At 43.2% G+C, this 18261-nt stretch overlaps 1 protein-coding gene across 8 annotated transcripts in view; it reads left to right on the forward strand.

Moving 5' to 3' along the window:
• The window catches only part of PTPRT (protein tyrosine phosphatase, receptor type T), a 301471-nt gene that overhangs the window by 198558 nt on the left and 84652 nt on the right, over positions 1-18261 (forward strand). For 7 of the 8 annotated variants that reach the window (XM_018562607.1, XM_018562609.1, XM_018562610.1 and 4 more), the window contains exons 8-12: positions 7507-7803; positions 8854-8963; positions 9316-9517; positions 10367-10469; positions 12687-12960. In XM_018562607.1, coding sequence (XP_018418109.1) covers positions 7507-7803; positions 8854-8963; positions 9316-9517; positions 10367-10469; positions 12687-12960 — 986 coding nt within the window. The remainder of the gene's footprint in view (positions 1-7506; positions 7804-8853; positions 8964-9315; positions 9518-10366; positions 10470-12686; positions 12961-18261) is intronic. The other variant, XM_018562614.1, reaches the window with a different exon arrangement.

Below are 18261 nucleotides of genomic sequence, written 5' to 3' on the forward strand. Positions count from 1 at the left end.
TGAAATCTGCCTCGTGTAATTACCAGCACTGGGAAAGGGTGCGGCACCACAAGAGCCAGTCTGACTCGGCTGCATGCACATGTGCCTGGGTCAGACTGGGGGAACGTTAAATTGGGAACGTTAGAACGGGGGGGGGAGCAAACCCAAACAGGTGGCCCTTTCACCTTTCATGACAGGTGCAGATTTACATCTTACAGTATTAGCTCTTGGTATTTGGTTACATGACCTGAGAAAAAGCCAACTCGTTTTGAGGACTCATACAAAATACCCCCTTCATCAGGGCTTACTAAGGGAGAACATGTATCAAGACTTTCCAGAACTCAAGTATCAAACAGTGTATTGAGACTTTGGTGGCTTGAAATTGGAGACACTGGATGATGCTGAGAAGTATGGGAATTTCCTATACTCGCCAGTGCCCTCTATGGATGATAATGCCATGCGAACGCATCCACCCAGATATATGGCTATATGCCAAGTGGAAGTTTTATACGCCAGGCCCCAGGATTCAAGTAGAAATAGTGTACATATGAGTCTTGTATTTAGACAATATTTGCTTATTCCGGAGGTCAGCTTTAACTGTCAATTTAGCTGCTTAGCCAAAGTTCGGCTTTAGATACAGAAAGTAGATTATTAAATCACTTCTAAAAATAACTGCATCAAACACCCAACAAAGTCAAGTAATATTTCTAGGCCAGTGTATAAGGTAATTGATTCTTTATTTGATCATTCTTCAAGCACACATCAATCAAATACACAATTCTGATTGTACTGAATAATGAGCGTGAGCGCTTCCTATTTTATTTTCTTGCCTGCACAATTAAAGGCTGATTGATAACTGTGAACATCATAGAAAGTTTCCTTCTCTCCCACTCTTATACGTGATTTAATAATATTCCAAACAGACAGGGGAGGGGAGGAACCACATTTGGGTCTTACCTGAAAATCTGAGTATGTGAACAGTAACCAAGTGCATACTAAGTAGATATTCCGCAGCACATGGAGATCCGTTCTGGCTGCGCAAAGCAATAGGTGACTTCCATCACAGAGAATTAATTGTGGATAATTAATGTATAATAAACTCTGTGTGACCTCTCAGATTGCATTTGCGTTACATTATGTTCAACACTGAATTGCTGTGTATAATTAGGGTCTAAGCATATTTGCTAACCAGCCCCTGGGATAAGTACATGGTGAAGGTTCCGTGAATGGTTACGTTATCACTTGAAGACGCCTATGGCTTGCTGCTTGCGTGCATTCACTCTACGTATCGATGGGCCTAATCACTCTGTCATCGGAGGGGATAAATAAGCATTGTTATTCTCTGGTCTTTTCGGAGCTGGCAATGACCCCGTCCTAATAAAGGTGAAGCTACAAATCTTGCCCTGCAACTGTATTCATTGTATAGCTTCCATCGAATATCAAACTGGCAGAGCTTTGATGCGTTTTGTCTTGGCACATGAAGTGTATGTAAACCCTAACAATCAACTTCTATTTGCTTTCTTTTGGCCTATTAAGTACACCATTGGAAGCATTTTGTTATATCGGTGTTATAGGTGCAAAAAACTGTTGATTGTGCCAGAAATTCAGACCTGTCGTGTGCCCTGTGTTATCTCTACGGCTTCATTTGCATGGGTGGCAGCGGGGCTGTAAAATCAGGTGGTTGATCCATGATATTTACCGCTCCCCAACCACCCACCTACAGTTTTACATGGCTACCGTTTGCAGTTGTGGCTTCCAGCTAATGCAGTGGTGCCATTGTCTAATGCATACCTCCCAATTGTCATTTGGAACCAGATCCTCTGTCCCTCTTCACACCTCAGTTGTCCCTCTTTTTGGTCTGATGTACAGATATCTATGAAAAAGTTTGCCCAAGCCCGCTCAAAACTACCACCCCATCCTCCCGACCCAATCAGTGTCAGCAGTTGCGGTGGTGGCATTCCTTGCGCCTTTGTGACGTATAGCTGTGGGGTGGGTAATGCGCCTTCCCGCAACTGATTGGTTTGGGAGAAGGGGGTGTTGGTCAGAGTTTGGAGTGGGCTTGGGCAAACTCAGGCGAACTGGGTTGACACCAAGCCCAGGCTCATCACGAATCTGCAATAAAATCTTTATTTTTCAATATTGTCTTTACTATATTGAAAAGCCATCATAAAGGAAAAGTAATGGCGGCAAAAAAACAATTCTGGGTTTTACCAATCACTTTTGGCATATAAATTCTTAATGGTCCTCATAACTGGAGATGTGGCAGGGATGTGCCCTTTGACTCAATACATTGTGCTGAAAGGTCTCCCTCTTTGTCATCTGATAAAGTTGGGAGGTATGCTAATGCGTCCATTGAAGTCAATGGGACTACACAGCAACCACATGCCAAGTGCTTGGCATGATGCTGCGGTGCTGTATTTTAATGTAAAATCACTCTTTGGATATAAAAAAAGGCATTTGGGAGGTGGAAATATTGCTTGATCTCCTGCCTATGAATAGCAATCCACCGTGGAGATGAAGGGTGCATACATACTGCATACAAGCTGGCACACCGGCCTTGGTCAAACTACAAATACCATTATACCTCTGTCTCTAGCAGTCATGCCTGTAGCTGTCAGAGTCATGCAGTGCCTCATGGGACTTGTAGTTCCGCAACAGCTGACGTGCCAAGGTTGCCAACCCCTACTTTACAGGAGAGAACATATGAACAATGAAAGGGGAAAAAATGCATTTCTTTTTAAAATTGTGATTGTTTTACTTACAGTGTCCTACAAAACTAAAAACAAGAGTGAGAGTTTTGATCTACCTTAAATAATGTAATGGTAAATGGGCGCAGTCTATGGGACAAACTGTACAGAGAAGGGAAAAGGCCTGACATACAGGCAAAAAATAATAATAAATAATTTGGTAGGAAAACACGTCTGCAGTGATTAACAAAATGAAGACAAACTCCCAACTGATAATAAGAAAGACTTTTTATTGTATTAGAGATACAATAAAAAGTCTAAAGATCATGATCAGTATAAACTCTATTGTGTCAATGCCATTATTATCACTAAAAATGTAATAAGAGGTGGAGGCACACATGTACTTTAGGCTACGTGCATGAATGTTGATGACGGCTCACCAGGCTATCAGTCATTGATGATTTAATTATTCATTATACTTTTACACCCACTGTTCAAACAGCAGCTAATCATTGAAAGCAGTACCTGTGCAAACCAGCACTGTCTAATTCAAGTTCATCTAGCCATAGACATATAAATATCTTTCAACAATATGTAGGGAGCCATCTGCTCGTCTGCAGTGTTTGGGGGTGCCATTCAAAGGAATGGCAGCGCAATGCACCTCCCACACCAGAACGCATAGCAGGGCTGTTCGATTAACACACACTACTAGTATGAACGGGCCCTCAAAAACACTGACAGACACACACAACCACAGCCATAATCTCACACACTCCAAAATTTTTTTTTACGATACACCCAGTCTCCCTACATTACAAGAACTGGAGTGGATCCCCAGCCTTGAGTCCAGAGTGGACTCCTGTGCTGTGGCAAAGCTCCATCCATATATTGCTTGTACAACTCCCTTGCGCACCCTGTAGAGATGCCGGGAGCCAGAATGAGACGTCACTCTGGTCCAGGCACCTCTACAGGACATGCGGGGGAGCTGTAAGCAATGCATGTATGGATGGAGCTCCCTCACGGCTATAGTTCCAGCCCACCCCACCTTAAGCTGACACTTGGCACCAAGCAGCATATGAATGGCTGCTTGGCATGAGAACTGACAGTGCTGCACTAGGGGGAGGCTGAGAAGCCTCTCATCTAGAAGAGTGGAAGGCATGTGGCGACCCACTGAACATGGGGTCACAAATGGATAGTTTTGTCAATACATGGACAACAAATAGGCAGTTGGGACTGTGCATTGGACATGCATGGTAATGCATTGACAACAAATGGGTAGTCTTGTAAATACATGGACAACGAATAGGCAATTATAACAAGAAGTGGACAACAAACGGAAATACAGAAGAAATGAAATCCAAATTTAACAAGTTAACCCAGTGTGCCTCCTGCCCTCCCTTACCTGCCCTCCCTTACCTCAACAGCAGGCTGTGCTTTTCAATGCTCTTTCACTGGACAGAGAAGAACAGCGAGCACAGTCTGCACCACCGCTCGCTTCTCTCCTCCACAGTGTTGGTTCTCTGCCGTGGCCACTATATGACTGGAGCAGTGATGCTAACAGGGCACTTCATAAAACATACTTAACTTTTGTTGTCGGCAATATAGAAGCATTCCAATAAATTAACATGGTGACATTGCGGATCTGTCGCAGTTCTTTCTCAAGCCAGTTGGACCTTGCTGGAGAAACGTGTACTATTGGCTTTAGATTTGTATTATTATTTTTTTAATAATGCGACATAAACTTTGCTTCTATGTAGACAGATTTGAAGTTTAGGATGACTGTTCCTTTCACAGACAATCCATATCAAGGTGAGGCAAGAGCTCTCAAGATGTTAAAGGAGAAGTTACAAGGGCTCCAATGGGGTGAATGATCTGTAACTGATCACTCAGTGATAAGGACAAGCAAAGTGTCCCGGAGTGCTAAGTGACAGCAAGAGTGGCAGGTCCTGGCAGAGATGCGAGGCACCAGGCTGTGTGAGTGACACGGGCTGTCTGACACCTCTCATGAGGCGTGAGCTGGTACTAGCCGCTGACCCCCCCATCCCCTCCCTGCTGTATGATAACAACCACAAAGCCTGTCATTCAGCTTTAACACAAGCACAGGGGAGGGTGACATAGAATCAGGGGAATAGAGATGATGGAGTTTTAAGTAACAAAGCTGAAGAAGATAGGAATAACAAGATGAGAGAGAAGATGGGAGTCTACATAGAAGAAATAAAAGGACAATGATAAGAACAGCGAGCAGACCTTGGCTGAATAAAAAGTGATATTAGGTTAGGATGGAAGATTAGGCTGTAAAATGAAAAGGGAGGAAAGCTAGAATGAACTGTACAAAGAAGAACCATAAAGAATGTAATGACAAAAAAAATACTGTAAAGGAAGAAGTGAATATTTGCCATTGTTATAGTGCTGGCTACGTTCACCTCATTATACTTTTACAGACCCGTGCACATACTTCTAGAATACAACTCAGATATACTGATCTATTATGTTGGCTTGCCCTTGTGATTTTCTATTGAAGAATCTTACAGCAGTAAGAATGTTGTGCCCCTCTGGAATAAACAGGCATTTCAGGACTGCTTTGTGAATGGGCAAAGGGGCATTTACCCTGGTACTACTATTAATGGACTTTCTAAAGCTAAACACAGGCAAACTGCAACATACACAGGTAAAATACTTATATGAAAGCTGTTTTTCCTGCCAAAAGATTATTATGTCTGCCCATTCAGTCCTGAAATTTACACAGCTCTACCACACAGCCAAACTTGTCTGGCAGGGTCTTTTCCGGTCCCAACCACAGCCTGTAAAATAGTCCATGAAATGAGATACAGCACATTGATGAGCTCATCTCCCACTCAGTCCTCTCCATTAGTCGGCAATGCTCTTTGCACTGCAGCACACATGATTGGCTCTTTGTGCTGCTTCCCCCCTCTCCCAGCATTAGTTCAGTTGTGCACAGACTACAAGAGGCTGATATCAGGTGAAATTCAAGTACCCATACTGCCTGCATTTAGAAAAAATATACATGTAATGATATAAATTCAGGGATGCATTAATTTGCTTTTTGTTATCATCTGGAGTTAAGATTAAAACTGGAACTGTAATTTAAATAAAAAGTACTCTCATTTTAACATCAAAGTGCACGCTTTAAGGAAGACTCTTCAGGAAGACCCTTCAGCAGTGTGATCAGAAACAGTTGGTCCAACTGTTACTGATCACTATGCAACTACAGTTCAAAAAGAGAATTCAAACCACACTTAATAAGACATTCCTTTGGTTTCAGTCCTTTGAGTTATTTTAAGTTCCTATATTATTGTTTCAAGCCCTGTTGAAGGCGGAGAGTTGTTGGCCACCAAAACACATTGGAGTTATAGATATCAGCATGTGTTCTACTCCGTGGATTTCAATTGATCAAGAGTTGAACAGAAGAGAGTTTGGCTCTCTTCTGTTCTTACGCCAGTCTTCTTCTTCTCAGCTTCAGCTTTACTCCTGGGCACTTAGCCTAGACTTGACCATGCAGATCAAAGCACCAAGTGTACTTTAAAGCATGTCTCAGCATCTGCACATACTTACCTTCCCGTTTGCCCCCACTGCCCAGTTTGTCCACCAGGAGCAAGGAAGACTTAGCCCTGTGTAAGATAAATGTCGCAATTTTTAGCCTTTCATTCGTGACAGGTCACAATGTACAGCAACAGTATACATATAGTTTTATCATTAAAAAACAAAACAAAAACTACATTCACTGTTAGAATATCATTAGTTCGAGAACATTTGATATCCTGCTCCCTACATTTTTTCAGCTACTGCGGTTCGAAATTAATCATCGTTTTGAAATTCCAACCCAGCTTAACCTTGTAGCTAGTCAAGGTGAGTGGCTACATTGGGGGTTGCTCTGTGTCACATATTTGTAAACGAAGTCAAGAACTGCACAGGCACAAGAGATTATCCCAATCTTGCCTACTCAACCACCATAACATTTCTAAAATACGCCCCTTGTTAACTAACGAAACCACAAAGCTTCACTCCCTTATAATCTCTTGCCTCGAATACTGCAACTCCCTTCTTGCTGGCCTACCACTAAACAGACAACCCCCCCCTTCAGTCTATCATGAATGCTGTTGCCAGACTCATTCACCTTACCAACCGTTCAGTGTCTGCTGGCCCTCTCTGCCAATCCCTCCAGTGGCTCCCAATCGCCCAAAGAATGAAATTCAAAATACTAACAAAAACATACAAAGCCATCTACAACTCCACCCCAGCCTACATCGCTGACCTCATCTCAAAATATCACCCAAGCCGTCTTCCCCGCTCCTCTCAAGACCTCCTGCTCTCTAGCTCTCTAATTACCTTCTCCCATGCTCGCTTCCAGGTCTTCTCCAGAGTGTCCCCCATCCTCTGGAACTCCTTACCCCAATATGTCTGCCTATCGCCTACGCTGCCCAGCGTTAGGCGATCCTTAAAAACCCATCTTTTGGGAAGCCGATCTCATTCCAATAATTAAATCTAAACAATTGTTACCTTTTGTATCACTTGACCCTCCTACTAGATTGTAAGATCTCATGAGCAGGGCCCTCCTACCTCCTGTACCTCCTGTACTGAAATTGTATTGCAACTGTACTGCCTCCTACATTTTGTAATAATAATAATAATAATATAATAATAATGACTGTGTGAACTTTGCGCCCAGGAAGTACATGCTGACCCTAAATGATGAATAAACAATGTTGGCTTTGTTACCCTTACCCATTGCTTAGCATGCATGCACTTAACATGAAAAATATATTAACACCAGGTACACTTTAAAGTGATTAACAATATACTATTTATTTACTTTTTACAGATCCAGTGCATGGGCCTCAGAATGTGGAATTGGTGGATATTCGTGCTCGACAGCTGACGCTACAGTGGGAACCATTTGGCTATACAGTCACTCGGTGTCACAGTTATAACCTGACACTACACTACAGTTATCAGCTAGGAGAAGAGCGAGTGGAAGCTGAAGAGCTGATTCTGACTTCCAGCCACTACACCTTACGTGGCCTGCGACCGCACACTGCCGTATACCTCAAACTGGCTCTTTGCAATCCAGAGGGGAAGAAAGAAAGTGGAGAGATAGTGGTACACACCGAAGAGGATGGTAAACCCTAAATTACAGTCATAACTTAAGATCTGTTGTGATGGGGTTGTTACCTGTGGTAAAGAATGCTATTGTGTAACTCCACTTGAAACCTTTTTTTTTTTTTACTTTTGAATGAGTGAGAAGAGTTAGAACGTGTGTCTGTTTTTTTTCTTCTTTTTTCTTTTCTGTGCCTCCATTGAAGAGATGCCCCTTACTTTTTGTCCTGGTGGCTTCTATCAATAGGACAGGAAGTTACAATGTCTGCTAAGTGGGCTCAAAAAACAGCAATAGAAATCTGACAGCTCCAATTGTTCCCTTCCCTTTCCCAAAAGTAAAAAGAAAGTGCCAATCAAGGCACCTGTGGTCCCTAACTCAAATATACCTAAACTCCCAACCTGGGACACACATATAACTTACTTTATATGCAAATGAGTCCATTGAGAGCAAGCTTGCCTTGCAGATAGCCTCTTCCTCCTTAAAGGTGCAGGGACTCACCAGAAGCCCAGAGCCACTCAAGGCACCCCCAGTATGTGCAGATAGTGCATAATTTTGCAAATACATAATATACATCTTCCAGTGGGGATACACAAAACCTGGTTGTATCTCTTTCCAATTCTATCCAAAACGATAAAAAAAGATTTAGATGGAGTTGCAATGTAATGGGGTTGACTTATGAATATCAGGACAAAATAAACCGGAACATAGGTGCAGATGTTGCCATTGGTTACCAGTTTTTATGTTTCAGAAAAACATAGAATCTGGTTGTGTAGGGTAATTGCTCAGCATTTGATTCTATTTCCATACATCTGCTTCAAAGCAATTGCAAAAAAAACAATTTGCAGCCTTATTCAATGAGGCAGTGTAAAGAGCAGTAACCCGTAGCAGTTGGTTAAAGGTTTTCCTTTTTTGTCATTCGACAATTAGAATCCATCAATTGGAAATCTAAGCGGTTGCTTTGGGTTTTGTTCACATTGCACATAATCACCACCAATTGCACAGCCTTATTGAATAAGCTTGATGGACCTATACCATGTTGGTGATTATTAACTCAAACTCTCTGCCCCTCAGTGCCGGCCCCTATCCCTCTGGAGTCCATACAGGGAGGACCTTTTGAGGAGAAGATTTATCTTCAGTGGAAAGCTCCAAATGAGACAAATGGAGTTATATCGATGTATGAGGTATCAGGCGACAACATTCCAGTACATAACCCATCAATCATCTCCTTATACATGTACAATTTTGTTTAGTTTTAGTCATCAGATATTCAATAATCAGCCACCCAACAAGATTCTCAGCTGGGTCCATTGTTGCCAATAATCCCAACAGGAAAAAATGACAGTGGGATTCATATGTCCATGAGGTGGCAACTTGTGTGCTCCCCCCATGGCTGGCAGAACATTCCGCAGGACATGGGGGATGCAGGATAATTTGCCAAATTGGAGGACTGTCCTGCAGTAAGAGGGATTCTTGGCAACTTTGGCTGGATCACACACAATATATTACCAATCTACCTCTGTGTCTCTCCCTCAGATCTCTTACAAGGCAGTAGGCTCTCTAGACCCCAGTGCAGATCTGTCAAATCAGAAGGGCCGGATCTTCAAACTGCGCAATGAAACCCACCATCTGTTTGTAGGCCTATATCCTGGATCTACCTACTCTTTCACTATCAGAGCTAGCACCAGCAAAGGATTTGGACCACCTGTCACCACTCGCATTGCCACTAAAATAGCAGGTGACTATTGACTTTAGTACCGTCTAGATGAAGCTTGAGATGAAAAGCTGCTGGAGTGTTTACCCCATCTTGTTCTCAGGGATCACTAACAATGTAGTATGCTTATTCAGAAACAAAGCAGTGCAGTGATGATGTGCAAGGTGCAATATCCCATAGCAACCAATCAGAATTCACTTTACTATAGGAGAAGATAAATTGCTTTGGTGTTAGGGTGTAATAAGTTGATTTTTGCCTTTTTAATTAGCCTGGGTATGTTCTACATTTCTAGGGTAAAGGGAAGTAGAATTCCTGAGCCTTGTGCAGCCTTCTCTCTTCATATATCATCAGTTGCTTTCAAACTTCCAAGAGAGGTTTAATCGGATTAGCGACTATGAGAAACATCTCAGTACTTTTTTTTACACTAGGCTTTCTGTATGTGGCAAAGAGCCAAAAGTGAGTGTGTCTGGACTCACAAGCTTGGGATATCAGATCACAAAATTACTGATAAAAGGAAATAGGATGGATTGGTGTCCTACAGAAACGGCTAAATAAAAACTACTGAGCAGATAGGATGTGCTTCTTGTATACTTCTCAAAGTTTATTTTTCAGTCTAAATTGTACCTCAGTAACATTTTAATAGACCTATACAACTGTCTCACCTATGACCGTATAAAGTATATCATAAAACAGCCTTTGTTAGTGGTTCCAGTCATTGTCCTCGAGGGCCTGTTTTAAGGAACATCACTCTACCTCTATGTCATTTATATGGTCACCTATTTCTGTATTTGCTTAGGCTTTTCTTCTTTTCCTAGGCTTCTGTTTTTTGTTGTTATTCCATACAACACAAACTTTCTCTCTCTCATTTCACAGCGCCTTCGTTGACTGACTCGGAACCCGAGCTCCCTTTGAATGAAACTGAAACTACAATCACTGTTTGGTTGAAACCTGCACAGTCTCGGGGGGCACCTGTAAGGTAAATAATACAATTCCTGGACTCTACCTTTCCTCTGAATGACTGCAAAAAAATCTGGAGTGGAGCCCCTAAAAAGATCTAGTGCTTAGAGTGGACCTTTACCCCCTTTGACTAGAAATCAAATAAGCATAAAGCTCTGCATGCTGATATGAAATCATCTTACATTCATTAACATATTTTTATTTTACTTACAATATCTTTTTTCCACTTCCTAGTCCGATTTGGCACAAATAATGTAATGTGCCCAAGCATTGCATCTTGGGAAGGCTACATCAACAGTGCATTGCTTGGGAAATCTCATCTGTAATCTCATGAGATCTCCGGGAAGGGCATTTTCCTGTTATGGTTACCTCCTTTATATTTATTATATATGTTCTTCTTTTCTGGTCCTAACCTAAATTTGTCACCTTTTTCTGGGAAAAATACCAGCCTTATAGTTTCTTTCTATGCTAGGCCTATCCTAACCTGGCTTATCCTGACAGTTTGTAGTGAACACTCCAGTTTTTTTGGACTGATATGAGTGACATTAAGGATGAAGGGGTTGGTTTCTGTGCACCAAGGGACTTCCACTTACCAGTAGTCCTTGCATACCATATACCTGGGGACCAAACTTTCACCAAGTTTCTTGCAATCTGGACTTGGGCTTTACAGCAACCCAGATTATGTCAGTCACTATGTGCATTAAACGGGTTGTAGAGAGGCTATTTCCTGGCTGGAGAGACTTACACATCACTTTTGTTTACATATTCTAAAAAACAGTGGTGCTAGCCGGCGGTGAAGGCTACAGGCAGGACGTGACAGCACACAGATACTTTAGCAACATAATGAATATATCACACAGCCATTTAGGAACAATAGAGACACCACTTGATTTCATGTAATTGTGTGATAAGGCTATTCGGATTCTCACTAAATATTCTGTAAATATGTTATTAGAGGCTCCAGAAGCACATGTCAAATTTACCCTGTTTCTAAAGCCTCAGTACTATGGTTCTTCTCTGCACATTTGTCTGGGTTTTAATAAACCACTAAAGAGCAGCAATTAGTCTTGCAGTGTCCTTCCTTCTATTGTTACTGTATCAGTCAGCCTGGAAACGAGCCGGACCAGCACTCAGTTGACTCTCTTATACAGATGGAACTTAGGCAGTGATTATTGACTATTACTGCTCAATAGTCATGAGGACTGGGTGTCACTTTGCAGCCATTGCTTTATGTTTTTAAAGAGGATCCATCAGTTTTAGATTATTTTAGTACTTCTTTCGTGCTATTCTCTCCCAAATGTCGTAAGAAATCCGCTTCCTACCAAGTCTAACATTACTTTATTTAGGAAGCATGGAAAAATAATAGGTGAAAGTAAACCTGCAAACCTTTTTAAACTTTTGTTTAAGTAAAAGTCCTGTCAAAAGAAAGTTTGGTATTACCATTGCAAGCCAGAAACGCTTTGTTATTTATCCCATGTGCTCTTGGCTTCACTTTTGTTACTAAGAAGTTGACTTTCTTTATTTGCGGGTTAGACCTCTAGAGCGGAGCACCAGCTGCCAACCATTATCCTATCCAATCAAAGTTCCCTTACTGCCCACAGAGGCCTTCTCGACAAGCAAGGGATGGTGGGCAACAGAGCTTAGGTATAGTGTGGAGCTTAACCATCAGTTGAGGAAGTTCAGACCTTAGTAACACAGTGACACCTTTATCAATAGGGATGCACAGACCTCTTACAAAAGCAAAAGGAGGTACCTCGTTGACTGCTCCCATTTAAACAAAAATCTGGCAGGTTTGCTTTTTTGTTTCTAGCAGGCTTAAAGGAGATTGAACTTGGTAGCAGTATGTCACATTCAACTGAACTTGTTCTGTAATGTGGAAGATATTTTGTTACTTATCCAAGTAGCTTTTTTAGCTATAAATAGCAGTGATGTTTGGTACCTTTAGTTCCGGTTGAGGCATTCCCCAGCCTCACCTCCAGAATGCCCCGTTGCGACCCCGCCCGATGATGTTTTGTTTTGCCCCGCCCCATGAAGCCCACCCCCAGCCCACCGAGACAATATTGGCTTATCCCGGAGTTCAGCTTTAAATTGTGCTTGTTTACTTTAATGAGCCTCTATGTCTCTGTCTCTATTGTCTTCAATATTAGCTTATAAATATATATTGTGTCTCTTTACTGCCTATCTTTTTCATGCTTTTCATCATCTTCATTGTTCTTTTCTCCTTTTGATCTGGTAGTGTATACCAAGTGGTAGTAAAGGAGCAAAGGGCACAGAGATCTGGACGGGCAGCTGATGCCAGTGGATGTTTTCCCGTGCCCGTGAGTTTTCGAAACGCTTCGATCATGGAATCCCCCCATTACTTTGCCGCAGAACTGAAACCGGCACAGCTAGCAGCCACTCAGCCATTTACAGTGGGAGACAACAGGACCTACAACGGCTACTGGAACCCACCTCTATCACCCATGAAAAGCTACAGTATATACTTCCAGGCCCTGAGCTCAGCCAATGGGGTACGTACATGATGAACAGCGCAAACATACTCTGCAAGGTGCAGTATTGATGTCAGTACACTATGCCATAGCTACCAAAACCACAGTTCTGTTCATGGGAGTCCAAACAGTGAATTATGAAGTCTTATATTTAGGCAATGGACACACCCCTGCCATGCCCCCAGTTATATACAGGCAATGGATACACCCCTGCCATGCCCCAAGTTATATATAGGTAATTGACACACGCCCCTGCCAAGCACCCAGTTATATATAGTTAATGGACACATTCCTGCCAAGCACCCAGTTATATATAGGCAATGAGCACATCCCTGCCATGCACCCAGTTATATGTAGGCAATGGACACATGCCTTCCAAGCACCGAGTTATGCGTACCAATAAGAATTTATATGCCAAAATTGATTGCGTAAACCCAAAATTATATTTTTCACCATCACCTTTGCTTTATATTGGCTTTTCTAATTAGCAAACAAGACAATTAGGTGATAATATAAATGTTTGATTGCAGAATAACACTTTTGGTAGATAAATAGAACATTTTCATAGAGATCAATACATCAGACCAAAAAGAGGGACAACTGGGGAGGAAAGCAGGACAGAGGGATTTAGTTCCAAATAAGGGGCAGGTAAGGGAATTTTCCCTTACTTCCTGTCCCCATAAACCCTGTACAAGAAATGAGGTGAGCGGTTGTCTTTAGGCCAGTAAGGCACAGACAGCAATACGTCATCATTGTCAGAAGCTATAACCCTTCCACACTCCACTAAAAATTCATTTTTGTCTGTGTCCCTGTTGGAAAGATTTCTTGTTACTTCCTGTCCTGACAGGAAGTGAAGGGAAATATCCCAAATAAGCAATGAAAACTGGACAGAAGCTCAAAAACATGATAACGTTTGTTTGGCGTTGGGCTTTAAATGCATATATGTTTACTCTTTTTACAGATAAGGCCCCTGCACGTCCATACGCACGTGTGTGTCTGTCGTATAACCGCGTACAGCCATTGATTTTAATGGCTACTGTACTTCCCAAGCGCCAGAATTTATAGTGTATATTAGATAGTAAAGTATATCACAAGCACACCAAAGTAAAATCTTCAACAAGTGGTCATTTTATTAATGTACACACATCTCTTCATAATGCAACGTTTCGGGCCACTCAGGGTCCCTTCATCAAGCATGACAGATGAAGGGACCCTGAGTGGCCCCAAAACGTTGCTTTATGACGAGATGTGTGTACATCAATAAAATGACCACTCGTTGAAGATTTTACTTTGGTGTGCTGGTGATATGCTTTACAATTTGGATTTAAAGTGGCGCCATCCACCATTACTGCAGCACCCACTTTAAAAATTGACATACCAGTAAGGAGTGCGGTGGGAACATCTTTGAGAATTTATAGTATATGACCCCTGCGTGAACCCTTAGGCTGGGTTCACACCTAGGCGTATGGAATATGCGCGTTTGTCACGCGTTTCGTGCCATGCGTTTTTTACCGCGATTCGCGGTAAAAAATGCGTGACAAACGCACGTTTCCGAGGGCTACCTGGCTGTATCCTAATGGATATGCGCGGCAAATACGCTCCAAAGAAGCTCCTGTACTTCTTTGGGCATAGGGCGTTTTGCAGCGCGTTCCTACGCGCTGTAAAATGCCCAGATGGGAACCATGCCCATAGGCAATCATTGGTTTTCACATGTTGAGCGTTTTACAGAGCGTAGGATCGCGTTGTAAAACGCCCAGGTGTGAACCAGGCCATAGGGGTTTTTAATTTGGTTTAATTGTCTCTTGTGATGTACACGACTCTGCCACACTGTACAACCAAGGAGATTACTCTTCTACTTCCTGCTTCGGCTTCACTACTTCCTGGTTCAGATTTACTGCCTCCTGGATCACCTTCCTGCTCATTGGACAGAGATGATCATGCTGCCCCAGTGTCCAGTAAGCAACCATGAGGCGGATAAGTGACAAAGAAAGCCGGTTTGCTGAACCAGGATATAGACGTGTCACTTTGCCAGACTGTGCACTATCACAAGACTAGCTGAACAGAATGACAAATGGTTTGGCAGGTTAAAATAGTAAGCACATATGTTTTTAAACTGTGTATTTAGTGCCTTGGCTGGAGTTCTGCTTTTGCATGCAGCTCATTCATACCTGATCTATTAAAAAACAAATAATAATCTGCTTATAGTTGTCATTTTAGGAGCTGTGTGGAAACTGAATGTAAACATCTCATTAGCTGTTGTGCGTTGTAACACATTTTTGCACACTGCGTGTTGTTATTATTCTGCGCGCAGACAGTTTTCATTAGCATTGTGGAACTGACATGTCACTCTTTTGTTAAATAGTAGCCAAAGCATAGTAGACATTGCAACTGTCCCCAGTATTTCTTTGTGCGTTAGAGACATTTATCAGGCGAAGGGCACAATGTCTCCTAGTATATGCTATTCTGTCAGTGCATCACATGGGAAGTGCAATGTTACACTTATCAAAGACATGACAACAGCCTACAACAACATAAGTCTTTGTAGTATGACTAATTGACGTAGATGTTGTTGCTGAATACGAGCTAATGAGGGACAGAAGCAAAACAACACAAGTCGCCTATGTGTCTGCGCTTAGGCTCACTAATGTTTCTATCAAAGATACACTGTAATAAAATGTCAACATTAATAGCTGACATAAGGGACACAGTATACATGCCCAGGGTTTGTTTGTTTGTTTGCTTTTTTTAACATCCTCACAGTGTTGTGTTCTCACAACACTTAAGGATCTATTTATAAATCTGCAGAGGATGATCTGTGATCAGTAGTCGAGATATATAGAAATCTGCAGAGGCTGGTCTGTGATCAGTAATGGGGGGTATATAGAAATCTGCAGAGTCTGACCTGTGATCAGTAGTGGGGGTATATAGAAATCTGCAGAGTCTGATCTGTGATCAGTAGTGGGGGTTTATAGAAATCTGCAGAGGTGGATCTGTGTTCAGTAGCAGTTGTGAGGGTATATAGGAATGGGGAAGGCGATGGGTGTCACTAGCCTAAGTTGTTCAAAAGCTTCTTTTATTCTTTAACCCCAACTCCAGAGATAAACAGGATAGTAGCTGTTTATCTCTGCTGTGTAGTATTTCAGTGCTTCATGCAGCTTAAAAGGATGGCTGGCTCTGAATATCACATCTCCCCAGTCAACATCAGTGCTGCAGGTGTAGTAGACACCAGCTCAGGTGTCAGGCCTCCCTCCCCATCTAGACCTGACCACTTACAAAAAGGAACGCCTTCAGCATCATCGCAGGCAGCATTTTATGGGTGAACAAGTGTAAAAAAAAAGATGGAGACATGGAACCAGTGCTGGTGTCCATCATACCTGAGCACTGATGTCACCGTGGGGCCAAACAGCAGCAAGAACTGTACTACCTGGAGCAACTAAGCCACCTTTTTAAGTCGTAGGACAGGCCTGGAGCACAAGAAAGGGAAAGAATTGTGCGGAGGGACAGCATGACGGTGGAGAAGGGGAGCCAGGCACAAGGAGTTAAACGTCTTAGTCAGAGAAAAGGTAGAAGGAAGGGTCAATTATCAAATTGGACAAAAGTTTGGCAGGGTGGGACTTTCTAAAGTGTGGGCAATGCGGAGGTGGAGGAAGTTTGCAGTTGAAGAAGTTGCAGACGGCCGAGAGTTTTCACCTCCCACCCACCCCACGTCACGGCAGTGTGGGGTCCTTGTAGGTGGTCTGGATGGCTACTTTATTGGAATAACGGTTGGGGGCCCATCCTAGGTGTGGTGTCCTTTAAGTGGTGGTCAATTGGTCGTGCCCACTTAGTTGTGGGCTGAAAGTGTCTGCGGTCAACAGATATCGTCTCCGAGGCGGTGGTGTTATGGCTGGGGGCCCATCGTTGGTTATCTGAAGCCGAAAACGCAGTTTAGGGTGGCTTTTTGTTACCTTATGTGCCTTCAAGGACCCGGAAGCCAGTTGTTTAATTATAAAGTTGTATTATTTTGTTTTGATCGTATTTGGTTATTTATGTATTTAGTTTTGATATTTAATTAAAAGAGAACTATGGGGTAACCTTTTTATCTCATAGTTCTCTTTAGGGTCACGGGAGGATATATACTAACGTCCTCCCGTGACCCAAAGCTCAAATATATCGCGAGCTGTTGCCCTCGATATACTGAGAGCAGCTTAAGTCAGGACGGATCCTGACAATACTGTCGAAATCCACCCAGCTGGCTGATTGACAGCAGGCTCTGCCTATATAGAGGCAGAGCCAGCTGTGCCGGCCCCCTCCCCTGTCCATTCCTCCAGTCAGCGTTGGAGGATCAGAGAGTGGAGGGGGCGATCCCTGCGGGGACGTGTGACAGTTTCATAGTCACACTTCGGCTCTAACTATGGGGATGTGTAAATCACTCACCTCATAGTTCTCCTTTAACCTCTTGCCGTCTGCCCGTAGTAAAAAAACGGACGGACGGCACTGCTGCATTGGCGGGTTGCCGTCGCCAGACGGCATTTTTTTTCTGCTCGCGCGCGCCCCCTAGCGGGCACGCACGGGCAGCAAAAGCTGCTGAGGTCTTTTTGAACTCCATACAAGTCTAATGTGGTCATCAGGGTAAGGGTGGGGGTTCCGAAGCAAGTTAAAAAGGGGGTTTTGGTTTAGACCCGCTACCTCCTTGTCAGTGCCTCAGAGGAGTCCCGAGCCCGGGTGACGTCTGGTGCGGGTACCGGGTGACACCCCGCAGTGACGTCATCGCACATGCGTGTGATGACGTCACGTGCGGCACCGCTGTTACCTGCCGGCGGCTGGGGACGTCACCCGGCGGGATTAGGTATCCGGCGGGTCCCCATCCTCTCTCTCTCTCGAGCAATTGTCGGGCTCTCGGTCCTTGACCGAGTGCCTGACTTTTCAGAGGGGGGTGACACCAAAATGACTGTCAGTGATTTTGGTGTCACCCCTCCAATGGTGTCACCCGGGTGGGGGCCGCACCCCCCGAACCCCCTTGTGACACCATTGCAGTGCCTATGACTTATTTTACAACACCAGCATCACAGTGGATGACATCAAATACTCTAAATGAATAAAGTGGTCAATGTCAGTTTGTTTCGTGGAATCAGTCCAAAGATAGTAGCTCATCTACAGGGAGCTCCAGACAGAGACATCTTCTTCATGAGAGCTCTGCAATTAGATGACGAATATGTATGGGCTACTACAGGGGAGCCATGGGGGAGGTGTAAACCATTTATTTGCACCCTCTGCAGTCTATGTCTGCTGCTGACAAGTAGCATATAAGATGGTACACTTCCCTCTCCATTACTGTCCTAG

This window comes from Nanorana parkeri, unplaced genomic scaffold (genome assembly GCF_000935625.1).
Source record: "Nanorana parkeri isolate BGI_ZX_2015 unplaced genomic scaffold, ASM93562v1 scaffold587, whole genome shotgun sequence".
NCBI classification, from domain to species: domain Eukaryota; kingdom Metazoa; phylum Chordata; class Amphibia; order Anura; family Dicroglossidae; genus Nanorana; species Nanorana parkeri.